General features: G+C 37.6%; 1 protein-coding gene across 7 annotated transcripts in view; it reads left to right on the top strand.

Annotated features, from left to right (window-relative positions):
• The window catches only part of BLNK (B-cell linker), a 100,938-nt gene extending 77,215 nt beyond the window's left edge, over window positions 1-23,723 (top strand). For 4 of the 7 annotated variants that reach the window (XM_017803958.1, XM_017803955.1, XM_017803962.1 and 1 more), the window contains 20 exons: window positions 533-582; window positions 1,462-1,502; window positions 2,383-2,539; window positions 3,782-3,951; window positions 4,457-4,538; window positions 5,319-5,402; window positions 6,830-6,855; window positions 7,394-7,428; window positions 7,748-7,843; window positions 8,533-8,575; window positions 11,446-11,473; window positions 11,772-11,844; window positions 12,409-12,439; window positions 13,449-13,491; window positions 14,224-14,302; window positions 14,757-14,788; window positions 17,732-17,811; window positions 21,121-21,204; window positions 22,206-22,361; window positions 23,580-23,723. In XM_017803958.1, the coding sequence (XP_017659447.1) occupies window positions 533-582; window positions 1,462-1,502; window positions 2,383-2,539; window positions 3,782-3,951; window positions 4,457-4,538; window positions 5,319-5,402; window positions 6,830-6,855; window positions 7,394-7,428; window positions 7,748-7,843; window positions 8,533-8,575; window positions 11,446-11,473; window positions 11,772-11,844; window positions 12,409-12,439; window positions 13,449-13,491; window positions 14,224-14,302; window positions 14,757-14,788; window positions 17,732-17,811; window positions 21,121-21,204; window positions 22,206-22,361; window positions 23,580-23,699 (1,510 nt within the window). In that variant the 3' untranslated portion in view covers window positions 23,700-23,723. The remainder of the gene's footprint in view (window positions 1-532; window positions 583-1,461; window positions 1,503-2,382; window positions 2,540-3,781; window positions 3,952-4,456; window positions 4,539-5,318; window positions 5,403-6,829; window positions 6,856-7,393; window positions 7,429-7,747; window positions 7,844-8,532; window positions 8,576-11,445; window positions 11,474-11,771; window positions 11,845-12,408; window positions 12,440-13,448; window positions 13,492-14,223; window positions 14,303-14,756; window positions 14,789-17,731; window positions 17,812-21,120; window positions 21,205-22,205; window positions 22,362-23,579) is intronic. The other 3 variants (XM_017803957.1, XM_017803961.1, XM_017803956.1) reach the window with 1 other exon arrangement.
• The last annotated feature ends 3,976 nt before the right edge of the window (window positions 23,724-27,699 follow it).

Consider the following 27,699-nt stretch of genomic DNA (forward strand, 5'->3'; position numbering starts at 1 on the left):
AAAAAAGGGACATAACATCATAAAACAATAATAAGTAGAAACAGAATCTGGCACTGAGAGACCTGGTATACATTTAAACATTAATCGGCAAATAAAGTACATGCAAAATTATAGTTCTAAAAATACAAATGGAGAGTGCTACACCACTTTCTTCTGCCATACTCTTAGCAAAACCTCTTTGAACCTGAACAGATTTTCATCTTCCAATAGACATGCATTTATCTCTATCCCCTACGTTATCTGTTTCTGCATTGGAAATGAAGAGGATAGGGGTGAGCAAGGAAGCTGTTCTCTCAACCTATGTTCTAAGTGAAAAAAAGAATTAAAATATCAGATTATATTTTAATATCTTATCTGTTTCTAGCTTTTCAAAGCATTCTTCTACAGCTGTTTGCTAAGCGTCTGTGATAGTAATCTGTATTTCCTCAGCTGCAGGTATCTTTTGTTATCAGCTTTTTTATGTGTCTGGCTAAAGCTCCCTTCTACTGAATGTCACTTATGAGATCATAAATGTAATAATTATCATTTACAGCCTTAAAAAAAAGCCACCACCAAGTCTACCACAAAGGGATTATGCTACAGGTAAGGCTGTATTAATGTAAATTTAAACTGCATGTCTATGTAAATTTGTTATCTATATGCCTAACAGTATTTCAGTTATACACTGCCTCCTAGTTTGTTTTTAATGAGAGTACAGAGTACCATTAACAACAACTCTGAAGGTAGTTCATGCCTCTGAAATGAAAGGCTAGCAAAAAATAGCAAGTAGCTACTCTTTCAAAATCAGTCTTTGTACGCAGCCTACTGTAAAAAATGGAGGAGAATTTGCATCCAGTCCCTCCCTGGTAGAAACTGATGTGAAAGTAAGTAGGGAAAAAAAAGAAAAAATGGATCATCACAGATTCAGAATCTTAATACTACAAATGTAATACTGACATCATGAATTACCTTAGAGGTAGAACTCTACTTGCTTATCATACAGCACTGCCCACAGACTAGTTCATGTTAACAGCCATCTTTTTAAGACAATAACTGAAGCAAAGAGAATAGAGTTTGGAAGTTATCAGATAAGAGTACCATGTTTAACATCAACATTTGTAATTAGTGTGCTGTCTTGGAGCTTTATCCAAGAAAGTGCAGAGCCCAGAGGTCAGCAATAGTTTCATTATCGAGAAATTGTCACCCCTACTTAAAAATGAGATGTATTAGCAGGACACTGTGGGGAAAGTACATGCTCTGCTGTTTGGACCATGTGCAGTTTGGCATTTTCTAATGCTTTCCCGACAGCCCTGAAACAATTTGTCAAAACCAAGCAAGACAGATGTGTTGCTTCAAACTGTTTAGGAAATGATTTCCACTCTTTTTAAACTGAATATGATAAGTATAGATTGAAAAAACAATCTAAGATAAACATCTATGTTCACTCTTCCATCTCCTTAAATAATCTTATGTTTGGTTTAGAACATGCAGACAATGAAGAGGAACAATGGTCAGATGATTTTGTAAGTACATAATTTGGGGTAGTTGAAGGTTACTGTAGCAACAAATTAGCACAAGAAATAATAAGAAAAGTTTAGTTTTGAATCATCTAGTTGTGGTTGAACTTAATACTACTGAAATATTACCTTATTTGTCACATCAGCTTTATTCACAAGTAGCCACTAACTTTTAGATACCTCAATTTTTTTACATTCAACTTAGAAGTACTTTCAGAAGCACTGTCAATGGCAGCCATGGACACTAAGCTTTTTGGATAAGTAAGCACATGGCATCAATTTGAGGGACTTCTCAAACTGAACAATAATTTCAGAAACGAGTAAGATCTTTTACTTGGTGGAGGGAGGGTAGGAAGGGTAAGGAGAGGAAAGCCACTTCTTAAAAATGAAAAACTTCTGCTAAGATTTTAGAAAGCACCGGAATGAAGCAAGCCATGGCCATCAGCCATGTAAAGTGATGATGCAACTATCAGCCTGAAGTGACCAGTTTGCCTCTAGAGTTAGATCTTGATTACCATTTTAATAGGAAAGGGAGAGGAAGTGACAAGACACAGCAAGAGTCCCAGCTGGAACTAGAAAGGAACTGTCCTGGGAAGGGAAACAAGCTGTTGATCCATAATTTGAAGACAGCTCTTGAGCTGAAAGGACTCCTTGGAGATCACAAGAAGACAGGGAGCAGGAAGTTCCTGGGAGTAGCAGAAGGGGAGGCAGGTGGAAGCACCCATCTGTTTAAAGAGGAAGCACTAAAAGGGAATGTAATGTGTCCTTTCAAGGATAGCTTGCTGTAATTTAGTTATTGTACTCCTGCAAGGATATTTGTGTTGTACATTGCTATGAAGCCATAAATATGTTATGAGATGAAAAATGGGAAGTTCTGTCTTTCTAGGACAGTGATTATGAAAATCCAGATGACCACTCTGACTCTGAGATGTATGTGGTCCCCAGTGAAGAGAATCCTGATGACAGCTATGAGCCACCTCCAAGTGAGAAGGAGAAAAAGAAGATTCCCTCTGCTTTTCCTATTTCTAGGGGTGAATATGCAGGTAGTTATGGAACAGTTGACTATGTCAGCTTGATAATTGCTTATTGATCAGTACCAGAAGAGATGTGGCCTCAAATAGACTAACCTGTCCTTTCCTCAAGAGTTTGCTTTTAACTCTGACAGTCAGGTCTTCAGCATTCAGGGGTAGGGGTTTTTATTATTACAGCATGAAACAAGTTAGTATTGATGGTAGTTAAGTTTAGAATTTTAATATAATGTGTCCTAGAGACTTTAATATACATCTACTAACTACAAAATGCAAGCAAAGTTATGGGAGAGATCACTAATTTGGCTCCAGATTAATCCACACATGAGGATGCAGGAATTCATATTAAAGATTGGGCACAGAAGACTAGACAGGTCCCTTCTTAGTCTTCTCTGTTTCTCCAATCATTATTCCAAAAACAGAGGACAAAGTAGCCCAAATATTCATTTCATATTGTCCTTGAAGACTGGTACTGAGGATGATAAATATCCTGAAAAACAGGACAGGATCAAGATTTTATTTACATCCGTCCAGTGTAGAGGCATTTTTTTTCTTTCTGTTTCCATTATTTTCAACCATGGAAAGATTGCATTGAAGTGAATGAAAGTTAGCTTCAGATAGATGAAGATTTGAGACGTGGAAAAGAAACGTTGACATGATGCCTGCTTTCACTTTGGTATGATACAAGACTGTTACTGGTTGCAGAATATTTATCAAAGTGCTAAAATACCACATATGTATTCACAGAAGTTTATCAGCACTTCATTTATGTGTTCTTTGTAAAGGCAGTTGTTAAAATGACACCCCAGAGAACCTGGCATAATTTATGTTCCAGTCCCACCCTTTGTGCTGTGTAACAGTTGTTTTTCTCATATGTCAGATACGTTCTTTCTCACTTCCTATCACCAAAGTTCATACCAGCACAGGACATACTAACAAAAGGACCACCCAGCCATGAGGTGTGTGAGCTGTGTAACTCCTTGTTTCCCTAAGGAGTTAAACAGCTGTTCATAGAACAGTCAGTGCCTAAGTAACCTCTGCAGCCTGTTACAGAGGAGTGGGTTGCCACCTTGAGCAATGAAGGTGGCAGGACCAGTTTACACACAAGTCTCAACATCAGGCCCAGCTATGCTCAGGTCTGCCTTTTGACCTGAGCTGCAGTCACAAGTAAAGACTTGTTTGCACAGGTAGTAGAAGACAGTGCAGAGGCTAATGTGTAATTTTTCCTAAAATTGTTGGTTTTTTCCACGTTAAAAGACAATCGCACCAGTCACCAGCAGCTTCCTCCCATCAACAAACCTCTTCCAAGTACACCCAGTCCAGCCATGTCCAGACCAAAGAAACCATGTGTGCCATCCCTGCCACTGCCTTCTCCTGCTGCAAAACCAAAAGTACCACCAAAGCCTAAGGAGTGTAGTGATGATGAGGTAAAGTTTACATATATACTTGTTTTGGATGTTTAAATGTTTGATGACTCCAGACCAATAAGAGAGATCAGAGCAATGCCATGACCTGGTCCCTTTCTTAGCCTCTATGGACAAATCACTTTGTACATCACAGTGACCTGTGAGTACCATACTGATCCCTGGGGGATATCTGCCTACTCTGAGTATCAAGGAGACTCTTTAGACCACTAAGTAGTTTCTGATCATCCGTAACAAGCTGCAGGCAGTGAGGAGACAGTAACCTCAAAGACTACTCCAGGACCAAAGGGAAGGGAGGAGGGCTTTCATCCACCAGTCTAGAACTGGAATTATTTGGTAAAGGGCTTTCAGTCTTTGGGAATTCCATCCACATAGGATGATAAATGTCTGAAATAGCAGTCACTGTGAAATGACAACTGTTGTAAACTGCTGCCAGGGCTTCAATCCCAACAGTTTGTTGATATGATGGAGGTTTAACTGGTAGATTTTTGTCCTGCATTTCTCACAGGATAATTACATTGTGCCAGTGGACAATGATGACGATAACTATATTGAACCCACAGAAAGCAGCATGTCACTACCTACAAAATGTGAGTTTTAGTCATTTAAGCTAATAATTACTGTGTTATTAGGAACAACAGTGGAAAAAAATTGATCAAATTAATGTCTCTTTCTAGGGTTCAAAGAGTGGAGATGCAGCTATTAGAGAAAACACAGTCTGTAAAAAGGCATTTGGCTCATGACCAGGCCAAGGAAAATTATTTTTAACTTTATTATTTTTAACCTTATTGGAAGCCATGTTTAATTTCTGCCTCTCTCAGTTATTTCAAAGTCCAGCCCTTGTACAACCAGGCATGTGATATCCCTTCCTCATCCAAGGGAGCTACAGCATTAAAATTCTCTGTTTACTGAAGTGCCTCAGGAGAAGAACAAACATTTTTAAACATTTCAGATAAAGACAGACTTTGATTGTATTTTTTTATTTTGTTTTTAATCTCACTATTTGTAGTATATTTAGCTGGAGAGTGAAATTACTACAGCCCAAAGGTGAAAAGCAAACAGAGAACACTAAGTAATTCTGCTCTCTGACATCACTGACAGTATCAAACCTACTCAGGAAGGCATGAATACTGAATAATGTTTCCCTTTTAAAATAAGAGCTGCTTTCTGACTCGATTGATTTATTCAAGGTCACACAAAAAGGCTACTACTTGGACCTACTTAATATTCATTCTTATTGTTAGTTTGTTCCATTGTTAGTTTGTTAACATGTGTATATGTATAAATAGATGTGTACACGTACATAAATATATATGTATATACACACACATGCACAAGTGTGTATGTACATGAATAAAATATGTTTTTAGCTCCTGGGAACAGATTTATGAAGACTGTAACAAAGCCAGGCCCCCCTACTTCTCCAAAGCCTTCTCTTACTTCTGATATGCAAGGTATGTGGAGTTTCTATCACTGTTAAAAGAAAATAATCTAAGACTGAGGAATATTAAATTACACTTAATATATTCACAACACAAACCTTATGACATACTTCAGTAAAACTTAAATATGTTCCTCTTTAGTTTTTCTCTGTTGTAGCAGTTGCTTTGTCTAGCTTGAATAGTAAATCCATTTTAAGCATGAATAAAAGTAGAGCAACTTCTTTGCCCAAATTAATTCATTTTTAGTCTTTTGCTTTAGTGGAGGAATGCAAATAGATCAGTACAGCGAAAACAATTATAGGCTCGGTATGTTAGTAATCCCATTTCACTACAGGAATCAAGACTTTGACCACATTAGGATTTAACCATATAGAAGTTCCTTATAGGCTGATGTTTTGCTTGTCCTTTGTTCCCATTTAAGTTCTATAAAAAGCAATTTATTTGGAAAAAAAAACCCAAAAGCAGAAGCAAATAAGAGGAATCCTATTTGCTTTTTTAAGTGCAGATATACTTGTTTAATCTTCCAGTGCCAACTCAGAGTTGTTTTGTATCCTCATTATCCCATTAATTGCTTAGAATGTAACCTTTACAGACTTATGACAGTTCTTTAAAAAGCTTTGCATATTCATTATTAATACGTTTAGCTTTCAAGTTGCAAACTACAAGTCATAAACTAAAATTCTTTCTGAATGATTTAAGATTTCGTGAGTTACTTTCCAGACATTTTAAAATGCCCTTTTCAATCTCAGCCTTTCTGTAAATCAGTGTCGAGCAACAACCAGCTCCTGACAGACGTTACTAAAAATAAAACATCTCCCCCTGGTGGGAACTCAAACACTTCAGCACAACAAAGTGAGGAAGCCTGACATGAAATTTTTTGAAATAGGGTTCTATTTTCATTGAAGAAACTGAACATAGATAAGAATGCTTGTGGGTTTTGCTCTTAACATCTACGAATTAAAACATACCTGTGTGTCAGAGAATGGATGCTGGCCATGCAAATGCACCAGCTTGTATTTATGATTCACCTATCTCTTCCTCCCTGAGAGTCAAGGAAAGGCTAAATGCTAGCACAGGTGTGATAACACATTTTTTCCAAACTGTCCCGTGTTTGTACAACACAAACATTCACCTTGCTTTGGGGGGAAAAAGAAAGAAAAGCAAAACAAAAAAAAAGGTTGTGGGGTGGGTGGAAACTTCATTAATACAGTGACTGTTTATCAGAATTCCTGGGACATTTCCTGAAGTTTCCACTAGAAGACCAGGGATTTTGCTACTCCAGAGTTTTGGAGGCAGATTCAAGTTCTGAGCAGATTCTCCAAGTTAGTTTTCCAGAGTCAGAAGTACAACTGATACAAAACAGATCAGTTTTTCTGGTAACATGCAGTATGTTTTTGCTAACCAAAGAACACTTTTTTTTTTTCCTTCCTGTCCTACAGAAGTCTACGAGGTTCCTGAAGAAGAGGTGAGGCCTTTCTGTAGTATGACTTGCATTGCCCTCAGGCAGGGTACAAATATGATTGCAAAAAAAGATTATCAGTCTTTCAAGGGGAAAAATGGGAACAAATCTCTGTCTGTGCTTAAAACTTTCTGACACTCCCTTCTCAGAAAAGCTGGCAGACCAATGCTAAAGGTCTGCAGAACAGAGTAAATGGGAAGGGGCGGAAATTTCCCAGTCCTGTGTGACAGTTATCCAGTCTGGGAAGCAGCAGCCTAACGGGATGCTTTTCAGAAGCAGAACTGCAGCAGAGGAGCAATGACAGCTCTGACACAGTAATTTTCTTCCCACTTGCTGGTACTGACATAATATGGCCAAAGCAGATTTACTGGTGTTGAGTTCTTGCCTCTCCCATCCTAGTGCAGATTACCAGACCAGGCTCTAATAGAAATCTGTACCACAATGCAAAAATATTATCTTGATGTGGTAACATAAATAGGATCATAGAAATGTATTTCATGAAATCAAAAAGTGACCAAAAAATTCAGTGCATTTTCTCTTACAGGAAAAACCATCACCCCCACCACCACCGGTAGCCAGGTAACCCATTGCTGTGAATGTTTGTGCATTATTTAAAACTTGTCAGAAAATATATTTTCTTATCTAGATACAACATGTTTAATAATTCTTTCTCTAGAAGATATATATGCAGTAAATATCTCTTTAGATTATCTATACAAAAATTATCAACCATTTCTATGTTAATTTCAATAACCCAAGCACAACACATTAAAAAGAAATACCTCTTAAGGGTACTTTCTAGAATTTTGAGGGGGTAGGGGAGGAGAAAGAGAGGTTTTCTTTGTATTCACAATTGTTAAATATAATTTTCATTTCTTAATGCATGTTTTATTACTAGGTTCACTAAGCCACTTCTGTCTATGCCTGCTAAGAATACAGAGCACTCCCACATGCACAGTATGACCAGAGAGCCACCTAAACAGGAGACTTGCAGGTAAGTCAACAGCAGCTTAGATCAATAGGAAATATTAGCAGAGAGAAGATTTTCTCCTCTCTAATGTGTAGCCTTCTGACAACAAACAGTTGTCAGGACACTCACTGGGACAAGATGAGAACCGAAAGCTCTAGTTTTCTTGTGAACTTCTGTAGTCAAGCCAGTTTGCCACATGGATAGTATTTTCTGGAATATCCCTTTAGGGATCCAGTGCAGGGACAAAATATCTCTGAAAGCCAGTTTAAAGTTCTATTAGCCATCTCTGCACCTTTGCAAATGCAATGTTTTTGCAGGGGCACAGGATTGCTTGTAAAGAAACTGGACATGGTAAATCCACAATTTGTATTCCAAGCCTCTGGAGGAAAAGAGAAAAAGTATACTTGAGCATGCAGCCTACTTCACTCCTGTGTCCCTAGAAGTGTAGGAAGCTGTTTCATAACCACTGTCTCATCTCTAGCACGTTGCTTTACAAAATAGGCCAGGACAGAAGCTATTCTAGATTAGTTCCACACCAAGAGCACAGCATCACCACAGCCACTGCAGCAGTGCATAGCTGGAATTAAAACTATTTACAGGAGACCTCCTTCTCTCTAGATCTTGAAAAGCATATCTGAGCCAAGAAATTACACAAATAAATCCTACTCCATTTATTTTGTATATTTTTCAGAAATATTTTGTATATTTTTCAGAAATATTTTGCCTCTTCCCAGAAGTCGTCTTCATCCAAAACCAGTGAGTAATCAATGGACTACTATAAAAGAATATGTTAAACTTGGGCTGTGTTTTATACATAAATAGATGGATGCTTTTTATTATCTGGATTAAGTAACAGAAACAGATGACTCAATGTCATATTCATCTAATATTGTAATTGTTGCTATTAATCTTTTGGACAAAAGAGCATTGGACATCTGTATTGATCCAAGAAAAAGTTTAAATGTTTTAAGGGATATATTTTTCAGTCCACAAAAATAATTTCTTGTCTTACAAAATAGCAGCTGAACACCAGGAACATTAAGTAGTAAAGGGCAATTTTGCCCAGTCTGAAGTACCTTCCTTGAGCTTCATTCCTCTCAGATGATGAGTGATTAATGCTTTCTGAAAATGGAAACATTCTAAAATGTCAGACTGGGTAGTCTGAGTAACCAGTATCACTAGAAAATGCAGTCCATGAAGGGCTAATTACAAGCTTTGGGTTCCTAAGGCTGTGTTTCAGTCAATTCTCTTCTCCCTCTACTCTTGTCCCCAGTCTGTCCCTTCCACTGTGCTGGAACAAAGGTTTTTTGAAGCAAACTACTTGGAAACTTGTCTAACTGCAGAAATGAGCAAAAGCAAATGCACAAAAGATTCTTTTTCAGCCAGATTAGTTACATAAATTGTTTTGCACCATAGCTCTACTCACAGTTGTTCCAGCACAAAAGGGTGTGCATGAGGAGCCAGCTATCACGAAACAGGGTGACAGTAACTGCATCAGTAGCTGTGCCAAAAGCCATGTGCATCAAACTGCATCCTTGCCCAATGGTCTGAGTTGTACCTAAGAAATAATCAGTCTACCAATAGCTATATAGAGAAATTAGACACTCAAAATTAGGAATTTGGGGTCATATCATAGGATTAGATGTTATGGTAACATAATACAGGTGGTATATGAGTCTTATTTTCAATTTCTATATATACCAAGTATTTTGTACGTACAACACTATCAGCATTTTAGTTTCCCTTCTACCCCATCACAAAGTTCTTCTCATTTAGATCTATATCCCATGGGATGCTGAACAATTCCCAAGTGTTGCCAAGGTAACGATTTCTCTTCTATGAAACAGTTTCTCAGCTTTTCTTACCAATAGAAGATTAGGGGGAAAAAATGCTTCTGAAGGGACAGTGTTGGACACAAATTCCACTATCTGAGTAGTACTAAGAATACTACTCCTGCTTCACAACAGACTCAAGTGCCATATTGCAGCTGAAACCTCTCCATTAATGTATTGTCAGAGCTTAGCTCTGAGATGGATATCATCCCAGCTTTGCAGAGAGTAAAAGGAGACTATCCTTTTGCTGGAGCCACATACCGAGTTAGTTACAGCTCCAAGGATGAAGCTCCCAAACACTCATCTGTACCATGGATGTATTCAGCTCCTCGGTCATTGCAGTTAGCCAGTTTGTCACAAGAGTCAGCCTAGGAAAGAGTTAGTCAGTGTAGTCCAAATTTTAGGGTCTTTGCTTGTTGTGTAAGTGGTCAGCCCTTACAGATTTAAACAAAAAACATGGTAATGAGCATGATGTTTGTCAAATGCCGTGTTGTGCTTTTCCATCCCTGACTATGCACACTGACAAAGCAAACAATAACTGAAACATCTGTTAACTGCTCCCATTCAATCCACTGTCAACACCAACCAGCACTGATCATGTGCACAGAACTGTAACCCTTGTTCCTCTCAAAGGCCCTGGCTGACTGGGAAAATAATTTCTCCATGTTTCACTTCCCCAACTGTTGCATGATGGATTACACCTCTCCAACAAGAGAATGGATGCATTTTTGACCAACATTAGTGAAAAGTCATTAACTGGGAAGATGAAAATGGACAAATTAATACCTGGTGCCTCTTTGAAAGGTACTTATCATATGGGAGTCCGATTCCCAACAAGACAAGAAATGAGGGCCAAAAGAAAGCATCTCCAGAAGAAGCCAGAAAATTAGTTGGATTGCTTCAATTCTAGCATGGTGTAAAGACAGTTTACTCAGTTTCCTTCATTCAATGGAAGATGTGTTTTTAGTATATTCAAATCTGCTGCAAAATTTCTGTCTTCCAGCTCAGAAATTAAACATGAACCAAAAGGTCTCGCTGCAACGTTCAGGCCCAATTTTCTCAACACTACAGGCAATCTCAAGATTATTAAAAAGTTTGAACTTTGATGTTTGCTTTAAATTTTCCAAATTGCATCCTAAAAGCTGATTAAAAATATTATGGATCCTATATGCATTCTGTACAAATATTGCTTTAAAAATCACTACAGATGCCAAAGCCATATTGATTATTTATGCACTTCTCATTAAAGAATCGTTAAGGTTGGAAAAGACCTCTAAGATTGAGTCCAACTATTAACCCAGCCCCACTGTGTTCACCACTAAACAATATCCCCAAGTGCCATATCCACGCACCTTTTGAACACTTCCAGGGATGGTAACTCCACCACTTCCCTGAGCAGCTTGTTCCAATACCTGACCACCCTTTCAGTGAAGAAATTTTTTCTAGTACCTAATCTAAACCTCCCCTGGTGCAACTTGAGGCCACTTCCCCTTGTCCTGTCGTTTGTTACCTGGGAGAGCAGGCCGACTCCCACCTGGCTACAACCTCCTTTCAGGTAGTTGTAGACAGTGATAAGGTTCCCCCAAGCCTCCTTTTCTCCAAGCTAAACAACCCCAGCTCCCTCGGCCACTCTTTGTAAGACTTGTGTTCTGGATCCTTCAGCAGTTTTGTTGCCCTTCTCTGGACATGTTCCAGCACCTCAATGTCCTTCTTGTAGTGAAGGACCCAAAACTGTACACAGTAATTCCTTTTTTAATTCCTTCATATCAAATCTAACCTATTTTTCCATTACAGGACCACGAAGCAAACAGTAATGATGAGAGTAAGTATTCCATATTGAAAACATGGCAATATGAGAGGGATTGATATGCCACTGGTGACCTTAATATAGAATGCAGTGTAGTGTGTCAGTGTAAATTTTATCTGTAATGGTGAGCAACAAGCAAGAAGTGTTACTGAACTGTTTTCTAATATAATCAGAGTGAAAATATGTTAAGATAAAAATTAAACCAATGGATATTTTTTACTTTTATTACATTAACACTAAAATGGCAGTGGGGAAAATCCACTGTTCAGATACAGCTAATATTGTGTACTTAATATGTTGCTTGCATCTCTAGGTCAGAGATTCAATAACACACAAGAATCCAGATTTCTGCCTGGCGCAACTCCATCTCCATTACCAAGGGGCCTGTGAGTAAAAAATAATAAAACTACTTCTCTGATGGGGAGTGCTTTAATAGGTATATTAGGAGCTAACTCCTATCCTTGCCTATGGCAATGGGAATTCAGGAATAATTTTTATTGCTGTTTGAGACAGATATCCTAACTAGGGAAAGGCAAGCTAATATTTTGTTATTTCCAGAGGAATACTGTTTGTGTGGCGTAACCCTTCACTGCCTGCCACTTATGGCAGATGCTGGCTTGCTTAATTTAATCTCATACTGCAGCACTAGCATATGCAAGCCTAGTTGTGTTTGTCATTGAAGTTCTTCTGCCCCACCCAAGTTGTCATCTTATGTACTGGACAGACTGTAGGTTCCTTGCATAAATACCTTTCCCAAATACCCATATTACATCTGATACCCTAATTCTTTTCTTTTTCTTTTTTGTTTCTAAGTCCTACAGCTATCCAGTGCATCCCATCTTAGAAACACCTTGAGAATCAATGAAACTGATCCTTAATTGCTAAATGAATTCATGTATCTCCCAAGTAACCATACTCTTTTTTTGTTTTCTTTTTCCTCCAATCTTCAGCAAGAAAACTTCTAATGTGGTAAATTCACCAGTAAGTTGACTTGTAATTGCATAACCAAATGATAATTTTATTAAATTTTTAATGTACTGTAAAACCTAATTTTATCATATGTTTGGGTACAACTTAAATGCCTAAAAAGAAGAGGGGGAAGAGAGTTATAAAGAAAAAAAATATTTGGGTGCTATTACATGAACTAAGAGCAGTGAGAAAGCTCAAGTGGGAAAGTATTTTGATTAAAGGGATATTTGGATTCAATACTCCAGGATGTAACAATAAACACAGTGCAAGAACTGAATAAATGAGAAATAAATGGGAACACAGCCCATTCAGAAGTATTCCTGGAAATATACACGGGGCTGCCTATGGGGAACATGAGTTCATTGTAAGAGTGACAGGTCAAGAAATATGCAGGATTTTACCAAATTTGTTAGAGGTTTTTCAGTAAGTATTTCATCATTAGAAAAATATTGCAAAATCTCTAGTGGGAGAAAGTAAGACGACTGGTTAAATTTTCAAATAAATTAATTTGAAAAGTGTTTCAAAACTGGCAGTTTATTATCATTGTTTCAAAACGAAAAAAAATTGAAACTGGAAGGTTGGTTGAGTTTTTACTGTGAGCTAAACTGATAGTTTAACTTTCAGTAAAAAGAAAGCTGTTCAGAAATTTGTGAGCATAGCTCAATAAGGGATAGGCTCTTCATTTTTGGGCCTGAGATAAGAATGAATCATTTGTTACACCACAAACTTACCAATGGAAGTTTAAAAAAAAAAAAAAACCACACGTTTCCAGATTTTACTTTGTCTGTCTATTTATACCCACAAACTGGGATTCTTTCCAAATCTATTTTGCAAAATCCTGAGCTTCAAGGTTGTACAATTAAGAGGCTCTTCAGAGAATGGCTGTGTCTCTGCCTCCTAATTCCTCCAGGATGTTGTCAAGTCTACATGTAAACTAGTTCACAAAAAGTATAAAAAGATAAACATTTGCTGTACTAGTGACATGCCATTTAATATTTGGTGTCCTTCTGTTTTATTGCAGAAACCATGTTTACCTTCCAGAGAGATCTTAACTGCAAATGAAGGTAAATTATCTCCACTACTGTGAAAAAGTTGACATTTATCAGAATTAAATTTCCTTCTTATTAGAAACATGAAACAAATAACACCGCATTCAACTTATTCTGGTTTTTTGAGGGGTGTTTGGTTTCAGCCGTTTCAGACTGGATCTGGCCAGCCTGAGCTGCACTGAGTATCATTGTTCTCTGAAATCAGTCACAGTAAAACTGTTGAGGTTACTGGCAGGGTAATGTAGGACAATAATGGACCAGAAATGTGCCATATAGCCCTCTGAGTGGCAAGGAGGGAAGGGAGGCGAATCACTCAGAACTCAGCCAGAACCACCTCACACGGAGCCGACTCCTGGCACAGGCACAAACTGCGTCCCGTCTCTGCTCCTCCAGGCAAAGGCTCAGCAGGAGCTGCTGTCTGACACCAGGGTGAGATGCAGCCAACCAGCCGAGCTCTTGCAGGCAGCCTGCCCCAGTGTCCTCCCCCTGTGTCACACAGCTCGCCTCTCAGAAGGCAAGTGTCCCACTGCGACCCTGCAGGCACCCACAGCACAGCTATTTGCCGAGAAATTTGGTGGTATGCCACTAATTAACAAAGAAAGTAGCGTGATAGCAAGCTGCCATGTGAGGAAAATTCCCAAACGTTATAGCAAAAGAAACCTTCCTTCAACTGCTGGAACTCTCTTATCTGGGACAATATGTTTCTGAAGAAATCTTGACACTAACATTTGTTTTACCAAACCACAGAAAAACCTACAGCAGCAGAACGACGACGAAGTTCCAACCAAGAGCTTCCACTTCCACCCCTTCCAAGTGGTGCACAGAAGTAAGATCTCTTTCCATAATCTTTTGAATATTTCAGGGCACCAGCACCTGCTGCTTGTTCTGAATACAGCTGTGAGAGGTTCAAAGGGAAGCACTGTTTTTCACTGTAGCCTTCTGTTGAGAGTTGTGGTTCCTGAAGCCTCACAGTAGCACAAAAATAAAGCATAGCAAATGAATGCATCCAAATACTATAGCCATCACCAAAAAGCATGGGAGGGTATAATATCTCATAAGGAAGGTAATGGAGATTTAAACCAGGTTTAAATTCCTTGTTTTCAGTACTAGTGGGATATAATTTTTTTAAATACCTGTATCAGACTCTTAATTTCTCAATGGACAGATGGGTAAGATGGAACACATTCTACCACTGCATGCTTCAAATACACAATTTTCATGATATTAGAACAGGGTAGATCCCCTCAGACCTTTTTGTAATCTCTTGATATTTATTTCAGGCCTCTGCTCCAAAAGTTCTCAATTCTGCCAAGTAAGTATAATTCAGTTTTTGAATTAATATGTGATTAATTTGTAATTTCAAATTAATCTTTGATTTAAGATTATTTCAATATGCCATGCATATTAATTATTTTGGAATTAATATATCTGTAATGCATACAAAGAGGAGATCAAGTATCCAGGGTCTTAGCTCAGCTAGTAAAATTAAGGAAGTATGTCAGGGTAATTGATGGAAATTGGGTGCTTCATTTCCATTTATGACTACTGGAAATTTCTACCAAAGGCAGTTTGGGCCATTTCCCATCATAATAAAGATTCCATCAATCTTCCTTGCCACAAAAGAATCCTAAATATGACATTTCTGGGCTGTTCCAGGCTTCTCTTGCCTAGAAGACAGACAGATTATTATTGCCTCCAATTTATTCTTTCTCTACAGGAGGGAGGGGGGGAAAAAGTATTTTTATAATGGCAAAGGCTAAAGCTCTTCTGTTTTCCGAGAGGAACTTTGTTTCAGTTCACAGTTAAATTAGGTAATATGTGTATTTACTCTTTGCACAGAAGTGTAAATTAGATTTAGCATTTTTCTAGTCTCTTGTGAGCAGACACTTGTCTGACCTTCCTATAAACCCTTTTCTCCACATGTTCAGCCTCAACATATCTTTCACACTGTAAATAAATGGTAAGAATTGCACATAGAAATCTGCATTTGGTGTAGCTTAAACTTATATGCTGCTATTAGTGCATCTTTTCCTGGAAATGTTTGCCTGATGGATGTTGCAATTATATCTCCTCTGCTGAGGAAGTATAATAATGGTTCATCTTAATGACATTGACTGATGCTCTTAAGTTTGTCTGCTCCTGTCACACAACTGATGTGCTTCAACTTAAAGCATAAATTCTTACTGCTCTCTGAAGTGTAACTATTCTTTGAGTTCATGTGGTGCTAAATGATGCTCTGATTAGTAAATTTTCTTTAACATCTTCTTCTTCTGTGTCAGGTCCAGCAACAACTTTATTACACATACAACTGGTCCCTAATCTCTAATGTCCCTTCAGCATAACCTGTCATCTTTTCTTTGTCTCCATACAAGCCTAGAGCTAACTTTTATCTTTTCTACTAAAAGGGCTTATTTCCCATATGGCACAGTATCAGATACTCCACTGAAGTCCAGATTAAGTACAGTGCTATATTCCCTCTTTGTAGAACTCTGTTATTTTATGAAAGAGCTGTAACATTTTATCTACTTGGGTAAGTTTCAGATTTTGTCTTACTAGTTGTATCTTTACATCCAAATCTTAATGTTATTTCCTTCAAAGTCTCTCCTAGGGCCTTGTTCTGTGGAATAGACAGAAAGGCCTGTAATGCTCAGCTCACTTTTTACAACTTTAGGTACAGCAATTATTTTTGGTATCCTTTAATCATATGGTACCATCCTGACTTGAAAATTATTTAAAATTACTGTTACCACCCCTGAATTTCATGTGCCAGTTTTTGAAATTTCTGGGGTAAAGATTATGTGGGCCCACCAGTTCAATTGTACTGGTTATTTAAGCTTTGCTTCCATTGTGGAAATTTCCATTTCTGTATCAGAACTACTATTTGTTTAGTACCTAGATTACCTTTAAAATCAATAAAATTGTTACTGCATGAAGCCCCATCTCTCTTTCCTTTTTCACACAGCTAAGGAATCTTTTATTACTTATTTCAATGTCCTTTTGTCAAGTCTAATTTGGGCTGACTTCTGGCAGTTCTTACTTTATTCATACAATCTACTTTTCAACTGTAGCTTTTGCAGCTGGTCAGTCAAAACTTTAGAGAAAACCTCAAAATTCTTAATATTGAATATCCTTCTTCAAGTGGTTTCTAATTCCTTGAGATCTGGAACTTACAATGTCTCCCCTCCACTTGAAATGCAGCTTCCAGACAGTTGCATCTACAAAAGAAGTTTTAAACCTACTTCACACAGCTGTCTCTGAGCTCTCTAGTCCAACTGAATTTTTTAACTCTGGTCACTATATGGGCTCATCTATAACATTCTTATTCCTTTCTAAACTGAAATCTAAGTCAGAATTATATTAGTGAAGATTTGATAATGCAGTCTGCAGAGCATCATGTCCAGGAATAGGTGAGTGCTAACAATCCTAGTGGCATTTGATTTCCCCAATAAGTAAAACACACAGGAAATAAGGCTTCCCATAATAACAAAATAAGTAACACTTAACTTTCTACAAACATCTTCTCTAGTACATTGATCTGCACTTAACTCTTACTATAAGTACCCATAGCAGACACCTATACTCTTGGACCAAGATTCTGTTTTATCAGAAAACAATTATCTATACTTATTTCCCATATTTCTCTCATATTACTAAGCAACACTACTCAAACATTTGGCTCCTGATTTCTTAAACTCTGACATCTGTACTTCAGCCCTAACAACTATTTTCTACGATGCTTTGTTATTACAATTATAATCAAGCTTCATAAACTTTCCTACTAATTCTACTTCTCTATTTAGCAGCCTGGGCTTCTTGCACATGCATACAAACAATTCAGTTGGACTGAATTAGTGAAAAATTCTCTCTGAGCTACATTCATTTTCATGACTCCCTCACCTATATGACTACTTCTCACACTGGACTGAGTGCTATTTGCATTGTGCTCCTGCATTTTCTTATCTGTTGCTACATTCGTTCACTTGGGTGGTGGTGGAGTTTTTTCTCATACGCTAAGTCTAGATCTGACTATTAAACAAATTGTTAACCAAACTGGTTTTCTCTTCATAAGCAAGGCTAATCTTCTGGGCAGGCAAGTGTGCCAGTACTTATATAGGCCCCATCCATTTACAGCAGACAGCTTTCCTGAGTGATATTAAAGGTCAAGCATTTTCAGATCTTGTAACAAATCGATTTCTTACATTATAACAAACATACTTTGAAAACTTTTATACGTGTTGTTCTTTCTCTTTTCTAGAAGTGCCAGAAGCTGCAAACCGTTCTCTGGGCCCTTCCCCTCAAAGCAGCACTTCATCTATCACAAGTTCTGCAGACCAGGTAAAACATTAGCTAATTTCATATTACAGAAATCTTCTTATCCTGTATTTTAAAATAGTATTTCCATCCCTACTCCCCTTCAAAATAAAAATGATGCTGCTTTTGTGGAGAGTGTTTGTCCCCTTTTGCAGGGAATATTTTCTGTAGCACAAAAAAATCTGAATGTTAACTTGCATTATAAAAAAGCTTAGAACATATAGCATAGGCGAGGTTTAACAAACTGTAGAAAAATGTGTTGCAAACCTTGGCACTCTATCAATCATTTCAAACAAAATTTAAAGAAACGTCTTAGTTTCATGTCTTCCTGACTCCCCAGTTCATATCTTCAACATCAATGAAACACAAAAATCTATGGTGATGTGTATGTCCAGTCTTTGATACAGATGGCTATAAAGAGTTTTTAGTTGCCTCCTTTTTTCTAACTTATAGCTGTACATACTGTGCACAGAAAAAAAAATAATGTGCAGTAAGCAGAGACAATGATGCTGTGATGCCTCCCCCCCCATTTGTTTTAGTCTCTCCCAAGTCCTGCTCCTTTCTGTTCCTTTAAACAGATCTCTTCTCATTACAGTTAATGCTGTCAGTTTTATGGCCAAATCTTCTTTTATGTGTTTTGTTTCAACATTAATCCTTGAATAATCTAAGCAAATGCAAAGTTATTTTCATTTCAGTACTATTTGCCTTACTCTCATTTTGGATGAAGGGAGACTACAAAATGCAGTCATTCTTACTAGCTTAGTAGTCACAAACAAGGTAAAAGTAGTTCTGGTGAGTGTAAAACAAAGGCTCTATTGTGCACAGCTAGTGACATTAAATGTTTTAAAGCCTGACATGACAAAGATAATACAACAGTGAAGAACACAAAGGATTTCAAGTTCTGGAAAAATTTTAACTGTATGTCATACTGGATATTTATTATAAAAATAACTTTCAAATAAACAATCCAGCAGACTCTAAATAAACAGCTTGTAGCAATTACATTTGTAGTTTTTATGTAACAGCCACGGGCAAAACCAAAGCTTAATAAATCATCCGTTTTGTAAAAAAAAAAAAAATTAACTGTTAATGTTATTTTTCCACCAATTATGTACAGTGGTATAATTTGCTGTAGCATCCTGCACAATACAGGTGCTCGCAGATGTCATTCATTCCCGAGGCTCGCTGTATGTTTGGTTCCCATCCAAACTTTGACAGCAGCTGTCTGCTTCTTCATTATAGGCTACAGATAGTGGTAGCAGAAAAGTCTGGGGCCAGTTGACTCCTTGTTTTGTTGAACAGAAGATTTGTTTGCTGGGCTCATTCTCTACATGGACAAGTACCTTTCATACTTGCAATTCTTCTCATCCTTTCTTTTTCCAATGAATAGTGTGACTGAAGAAATACATGAAAGAACTTTGAAGATAAAGTTACATGTTATGGCTTGAGCCAGTCTTAAGAATTTAGTGCAATGCTCTCTCCTACTGTCAACTCCCCTCCCAGCCACAGACTTCTCTGGAGTTCCTTTCTGATCCTGCAGTGGCCTGAGCCAAGTCATTAAACTGACAGAAAACCAACCTGGCAGTCAAACACAAAACAAGGCAAAACAAAAAGGGAAACAGATTTTTTTTTTTTCATGCAAGATTAATAAAGTGAATTATCTCACCATGGGATCAGATGAGCAACAAAATGAGCACAAAGGAGAAGCCAAGACATTCCCTTTTTGGCAGCAATAATCCAGCTAGACCAGCTCAGCCATAATGTGCAACTTCAGCTTTAATCTGTTTTGTCCAGAGGTGACAAAGCTTGTGTGAAAATTAATTTTCTCATTAAGCTTGTTACTGTAAAGGTGGAGCAAAACTGTTCAAATAACCAGAAAGGTTAATACCCAGATGTATTCATTAGGAAATACTCTTAGCATTATTTCTATAGCCTTTCCACTCAGACTGAGAGTTTACATCAACCTCCTCAGCAAGAGCTCACTTTTCATGACTGCTGGTTTGATAACCTACTAATTTATCTTCTAGCTATTGAAGTCTGATAATGCATAGGTCTCATGTTGCTTCTAATCCCTCATCCTGTCCTTCCTTTTCAAAATTCTCTAAAATCCTCCATACCTCTCCCCTAAACTCCACTCCTGTTCCCCAAATGTATGCTCATTCCTGCATCATTTTACTACCCAGTTTTCTACCATTACTTCTCTCACTCAAATTCTACTCTTGTACCACTCCCAACTGCCATCACCTCCTCACATCTTTTTATCTTTGTACTCCTTTGCTGTGAGAGCTTCTATCTTCTAAAATAGAATTCACAAATTTTTAGGGTGTCAGTCTTTCTACCACGTACCTTTAGGTCTGCACCTATGCCCACACCCATGTAGTCCTTTGTCCCATGTTTCCCTTTGGAAGAACAGGTTAAGGGTTAAGTTCATCTGCTGTACAGCACACTGCCAAGCATTTAACAGAATGGAGAGAAGCCAGATAATCTTGGTGAGATGTTTACAGGGGATAACATACAGAAATGAGGAATATTTTATAACAGAAATATGTTATAAAATATAAGCCGCTCTTCTATTTGGTCACAGATATAATCATTCTTCACAGGTAAACATAGTTTTATGCCTTTTAGATAAGAGCACTGCTTCAAATGTAAGGATACATTCAGGCTCAATCCAACAGAGAACCAGAACTGAATCCATGTCTTGGGTGAAAGCACTGTGGGCTGCATTGCTATACTATTAGAGGAAAGACATTAATTATTACTAAGTTTTGTAAGGAATCCATTCATTTGTCCTTACTTAATAACAACAAAAAGAGCAAAATATGCGCTAATCCAACCTTCATGATATCCAGGTGGAGACAATCATGATTGTGTTCACAAGTAGCATTAAGTATACAGGAAACATCATTTCCAAAAATGCCTACCAAATCTGAACACCTCATTAGCTAGCCCACAGCTGAGCAGCATTTTAATTCTTGACAGTCTATTTATTCCTCAACATTTCTTGGATACCCTCTTTAAATTTGATTAGAATAGCTTTCTTCTTTAAAAATACCAAACTGTCCTCCAGTTCAACCTGCTTTCCTCAGAGTATCCCTCTTTCGTCATTTATCAGCCTTCTATCACACATCTGTTACCACTGCTTTGACACTCCAGCGTTTCTTTGTCCTATCTCTATCCAACTAAAACAGTGAGCTCATGGCAAAGACTTTTCTCAACTCTGTTTTCTGCATTTTAGTTCCTCACAGCTGTCGTTATTTAGTAGTAACTCCCCTACAGCCATATTCATTACCATCATTATTTTACAGGTAAAACACTGTTTCTCTCTTCTAGGATGCTGGTGTTCACAGTAAAGCATGGTATGCTGCTACCTGTGATAGGAAAATGGCAGAAGATGCATTGTACCGATCAAACAAGGTAAGTCACTTTTAAAAAATGTCTGGTTTATGAAAAAAAGCTTCAAATAAAAAAGATCAAAATACAATCAGAAATATTTTAAGAACATCACTTATATTCTGAATAAGTCAGAATACTGTGCCATGCAAGTACTGTCAAATATCAAACCTGAAATTATTGTGGTGAAACTATTTAACTGTGGTTTTCATCACAAGACAAAGTTGCATCAGTGTAACTCAATAATGGGAGCCTTGCGGAGAAAACTATTACAGACTAGAGAGCTGAGGAAGACCTGGTAGCTCACGAGCATCCCTTAAAGAAATGCAAAGCCCTGTGACTTTTAAGTGACCTCCACCACTGTCCAGTGGCTCATGTGAAAACAGCTTCTATTTGGAAAAGCTGAGGTTGCCATGCATTTTGAAATATCAACACTGTGCATTTAGGTACTTAGAGAATTTGAGTTCTCTCAGCTATTCTGTGTACAAAAGCCAGTGTCCCTGGAGGGAATAGTAGCATGTAGAGTTGCATCCTCAGCATCAGATACGTTCCCACACTTGCCTAACTCCACAAACCAAGATGAAGTGGCAGAGCACAGGGTTTATCACCAAATAGAGGTTACTGCTTGTTAGTGGGCACAGGGCTACAGTGTCACTGGTGCAGGTGCTTGACTTTGAGAGTGCTTTTTACAGCTCATTGCTTTCTTGTCTACTTACTGCCACTGATAGTAACTTTATTTCCTAATAATCTGTGGACCCTGAGAGATGGCTGCCACTGGGTATTTATTTCGTCTTTTTCTCTCTGATTGAGAGAGAGAGAACAAGCAGCAGCAAAGGTGATTCTTAAATGACACCTTTGTATGCTACTGTTAGACAGCAGGAATACATGCTACTTCTCATCTGCTGCTGTACAGTTTTTCTAATAGGAGAAAAGAGTTTAATGCCAATATAAATTAAAATATTAAGTTAAAACCAAACTAAGTTATTTGAAAAAAAATAAGCCAAATATTTATTTTCTTTCTTCAGGATGGATCTTTTCTAATAAGAAAGAGTTCTGGACAGGACTCACAGCAACCATACACACTGGTTGTGTTTTACAACAGAAGAGTGTACAACATCCCTATACGATTTATTGAATCAACAAGACAATATGCACTGGGCAGAGAAAAAAGTGGTGAAGAGGTGAGATGATGAGGGGGTGTTTTTCCAAAGTTTTCAGTTATATACCTTTAATAAGAAAAGATTAAGATATATTGCAGTAAGATTCTTCATGTAACAAGATAAAAGTATACCCTTTATAATGACTGATCTGTCAAGCTAGAGAAACCAGTGTAATGTCAGCTCCTGCATACTATAATTAAAACCACAGATCAAGTTTAAAACATACTTGTAGAACGGTTTTGAAAAAAGTTAACAGGATCAGAGCTACAGCTGCTAGATAAATTTTCTGACTGTTTACAGTTCTCCATTTACCTTCTACCTATCTAGTTAAGTTTCTTGGAAAATTTTAAAAGAACAGCCATACTCAAGAAAACCCCCAACACGCAATCAAAAATGAGGCTGACATTACTTTTAATACTGTTTTCACATAAAGAAAATGTTAAACTCAAGTTCTAGAATGAAAAAAATTGCTGGTTGGCTATTATACCACACAGGTACCTGTTCTGACAGGAAAACAGAAACGTGGAACCCAAATACCAATAAAAACAGTTCGTTATCGCTGCACAGAGTAGGCTTTTCAGTAATGTGAAAGTAAGCTTACCTTAGCCTAATTATCTGCCTCCCAGGCAATGGTTTTGAGATTACAGAATAAATAATAGTCTGGAGCTCACCTGGCCTTCAACAAAGGGTCAAAAATTATCTCAGGATAAATAAATAGTCCAAAATCTGTATTTGACCAAAGACCAAAAGGAAAAGCAACAGATCTAGCAGATTCTGGATATTAATTTACTGTGACAAACATTACAACTGCATAACTAGAACAGTTCTCATTGATGGCTGTCTGTACCATGTTAATCCTGGAGATAGCCTTCCCTCTGAGGTGTCTGAATCACATCTACGCAGCTTCCAAACTGCCAGTCTGCAGCCTAGTACACACTGGGGTAAAATCAAAGCAGTGTCAGTTTACTATGGCCTGTAACAAACTCTGTGGTTCGGTCTGTACAGGTGACAATCACAAATGGAAAGGATGAGAGAGCTAGCGGCCATATCTTCCATGGTCCAAATTTAATGTGTTTATTACTAGAATCAGAATTAAAGCAGGATCAGTGCTCTTACTTAAAGGTAGAGCATCTCACTTGGTAACAGTCATAGCTTAGCCCTCTTCAGTGATGTGAGAAACAAAGATAAAAAAGCATTAAAGGAAGCCAGCACTAATTATTTTTTGTTTTCTTTATCCAGCGCTTTGACAGTGTTGCTGAAATAGTAGAGAATCATCAGCGCACCTCCCTGGTTCTAATTGACAGCCAAAACAACACAAAAGACTCAACAAAACTGAAACACATTGTAAGAGTTTCTTAATCAAACTGAACTGCTAAAATGAAGTCTTCTTTAATCATTTCTTTCAACATCTGAAGACATGGACAAGGTTTTAAAAGAAGAAAATCCAAAATAATGGAAAACTTTAAGAGCACCTACTGAGTAGTAAGAGATGCAGTTCATAGAGTTCAACCCCACATCACTTTTATCAGAAAAGTGTTCACTTTTAACACAAGAAGCCAAAGCAGATGTACTCTCATCTGTGATTTCCATCTGGGACAACACAGGTATCCAAAGTCAAGCGAAGAACAACTGCATATCACAGCCTGGTCCTTTGACTGCTATTTAAAGACAAATATCCTGTAGGACATTTTCATTTTGAAAACAAGAATACTCATTGCTTTTTCAATTTGTTTACCACAGATCACTGCTTTCAGCAATTTCTTTGTAAAGTGGCACAGCCCCAGAAATTAGACCAAATCGACCTAATGTACCACCGTGCACAAGTTGAAAATAGGACTGTATTTTATGTGATCAGTGGCAGCAGAGGTGCCTGAATGTTACAGATTAATGGACGTGTTGTCCTTTCCCTCAGCTTTACCCTGTTTCATTGATATTTTTGTTTATATTTTCAAATGTGCAAATAAAATAAAAAATATTGTAAAGTCAGCAGTGTATAGACATTGCTGGATCTCATCTCTTGGTATCTTTCCAGCAAGAAAGCATCAATTCACTATTGTTGATGTTTTAATGTATATATTTATATGTGCTCCTTCACGAGTTGTTACGAAAACCATCCCTTTTTACAGCTTTTGCATGTATTATATATTTGGCTTAATGGCTCTCAAATCTTTTGTCTTCAAATTACCTACTGTTGGTGACTCAAGTGCACTGCTTCACTGCTAAAGTAATTAACCACTCAATTCTTGCAGAATTATTGTTTATGGACACACACACAAAAACCCACTTGTTTTTTCAGGCCTGTTCTAACACCATGCTTTACTTATTGTATTATTGTGTGAACCAAGTAAATTTGCACAATGTTCAAGGGGTAAAAATTAATTTGATTAATGTATAAATTGCATCAATGAAAAACTTTTAGGAACAGTTGTTAATTAGTTCTAGAGATGTTTGATTTCACTGGACCTGAAAACTCATCCATCTTAAAGGTATTTTCCAAAACTGTCACTTTATACTCACGTTTTGTTCTTTTTGTTCCAGGTTAGGCAGTGTTTTCTAGGATTATCTGCAAGGCATTTAAGGCAAAATTGAGTCAAGACTTGTAAAATCCCAGCAAGTCACTTAGAGCCATATTGTAGCTGTATTCTGCAACTACCTTCTTGTGCCTTTGATCAGTTACTTCTACAAGTAATGCACCGGTCTTCTAGAAAGAACTGCATGCTAGTATGATGTTCAGCATCTCAGTGTCTTCCCTCTGCAACCCAGGCGATACTTAGCCCAGATGTAAAGCAAGTAATACACTGGCAAGTAAGAAACAATGTATACAGACTTTACACAAGCCTGGCTATGACAGTCTGTTCACATTACTACATAAATGCTATGTTTAATACATTGCTCAGTTGGTATTAATTAGTGTTATAATAATATTATGCTTAATACCTGTGTAATGTTTAGAGCATTAAGACTGCCAAGTCAAGGTCTCAAAATTAACAAAAGTTAGTAGTTCCTGCAAGTTTAATTTATTCCTTCTATATGTGTACTCATATTATTTAGCTACTTTAAGCATCACCTTAAAAGCTTACTCGCAATGGAAAGTACTCTGTGAAAAAGCAGCTACTCAAAATTTAAGTAGAGTCCTTGTCTATTCACTCATGTATTGCACAGTATTTAAACTTTGTACTAACAAAACTGTCTGCCTGCTAACCTTTCTATGTTGCTCCTCACAAATGTCTAACTTCTTCAAAGACTGCCTTCTGAGTTAAGTGTGTAGTACCACCATCATTCTAGAACTGCAGGGGGGAAAAAGATAGGAACAAGTGAAATTCAAGCGTAGGTACAGACTTCCATATGAGAGATTAAGTATCTGGTTTTTAAGGTAATTAGCACTTCTGAGCACTTTAAAGCACTGCTGCTCCTGTCTATGGGCTCTAAGTGCTCAGCACTACATGTAACATTGTTGCTGACTTACAAATAACAAGTATGCTCTAGGCAAAGGTGCAGTTACATTCACTCTCAAACCCTTCTTTTCCTTTTATCCTGTTCTACATGATTACAGGGGTACCATAGTTTTGACAACAAAATTAGGCAGGGAGTTGATAGGCAATACCACCTTCCACAAAATAATCGGTTCAGCCTGAGAACATCCTAGGCACAAAATAAGGCTCTATAGGGGGAAAAAACCCCAAACCACCAAATGCACAAACCCACCAGTGTGGGATCACCTATTTTGCTATACTCAGTGTTTTATACAGGAAGAAAGGAACGTTTCCTAGATTCTGGACATAAAATAAATTGGCCCTCAGGATGAAGTATGGTACATTAGAAATCCCAGTGCTGTGGATCGAGCAGCCATTACAGAATTAATTAGATGGATGTCCATGGATAAAGTGATACAACAGTGAAGTAAGATTGTATAAAGCAACCTTATTTCAACATTTCCTAGTTTTACAGTGTTCTTTTTCACAGTACCACTTCAGGTTACTCAATTAATAGGAAAACAAGCCACTGAGAAAAAAATTCCAGTGACAATTGTCACTCTCATGATTCATAAATATAGAGAAATCCTCCTATTCTACAGCAGAACTTCAGTCTTGATGCTAAGTAATTGTTAACAAAAACTGGTCATCCTTGCTGAAGTGGCACCAAGTAGGTTTAGCAAAAAAATTCACAGATATTTTTGCCAAAGAAGGAAAAGGCAATATCCAAAATTCACAGGTTCAGTTTCAGGGTTTATAGGAGTAAAATGAGGCAGACAAGAGCTCGATCCTTCTCCTTAAAAAAGCTTAGCATGTTTTTGTCCTTTCCTAATCCCGTTTCTTTCCAACATATTTCCTCACCACTACACTTTATCTTCAAAGTTCCTAGCCAAATTATCGTCAGAGCTCAAACCCAGCACAAAATGATCCAATTTTGATACAAAACACATACCAATTGTATGCAATACCAACACACACCAACTTGTAATTCACCCAAACTATGCTGCCTTGACTGCTTCAGTTGACTCCCATACATAACTCACCAGCTACAAGCAAGTGGGCATCTTCCTACCAAAGGCACATAAAGAAAGAAAAATGTATCTAGCCACTGAAGTAATTTTTTTTTAAATCATTTTAACACTTTTTAAAACAGAAGCTGAATTCAGGTTAGTGGACATGCCTGTGACATCCATGAAAGACTTCAAACTGTTTCATTGGTAGCAAGGCAATCTTCATTTTCACCTTATGGAAATAGTCACAGAGAACTACCTGGGCTTGTGTACAATCTAAAATCCCCAAGATTTAAATACCCCAGTCCTCTCCAAGCCCAGTATTCAATTTCGGAAGTTTTTCCATCAATACTTCGGGAAGCTGATTTGCACGCCTAAGATGTAATCCTCCCATACTTGGGCAAAAGGTCTGGATGTTCTAGCCTCCTGCTTCATTAACAATCTGAAGGACAAAGCCTCTACACATAATTACTGTGGATAATAAGAACCTCCATCTGTGTACTCTCAGTCACTATGGATATGGACTTTGGTTTACATACCCTCACATAAACATTAAAAAACGTGAAGTGTATTCTCTCTTCATCATTATCCCAAAAAGTCTAAGTAGGAAGCCAGGAACATTACCATAAGAACATTACCCTACTGGCTGGTAAAGTGAGGGACATGTGATACAAGCCTTGGTTTTGCCAAACCCCTGGTATCCTAAAAGGCAGCGTATCTGAATAACCAATAGCAGAAAACAAATTACATCCACCTGGGACAAAACTATAATGCAGTTAAAGCCCTGAAATTGTGCTTTGCACTTCCCAATATTGGGTTTGTGGCAGACATAGCAAGACAGGAATATTTTCTATAAATGCTCAGGGTCATCTTCTG

This window comes from Lepidothrix coronata, unplaced genomic scaffold, assembly GCF_001604755.1.
Source record: "Lepidothrix coronata isolate B3197 unplaced genomic scaffold, Lepidothrix_coronata-1.0 Scaffold8, whole genome shotgun sequence".
Taxonomy (NCBI): domain Eukaryota; kingdom Metazoa; phylum Chordata; class Aves; order Passeriformes; family Pipridae; genus Lepidothrix; species Lepidothrix coronata.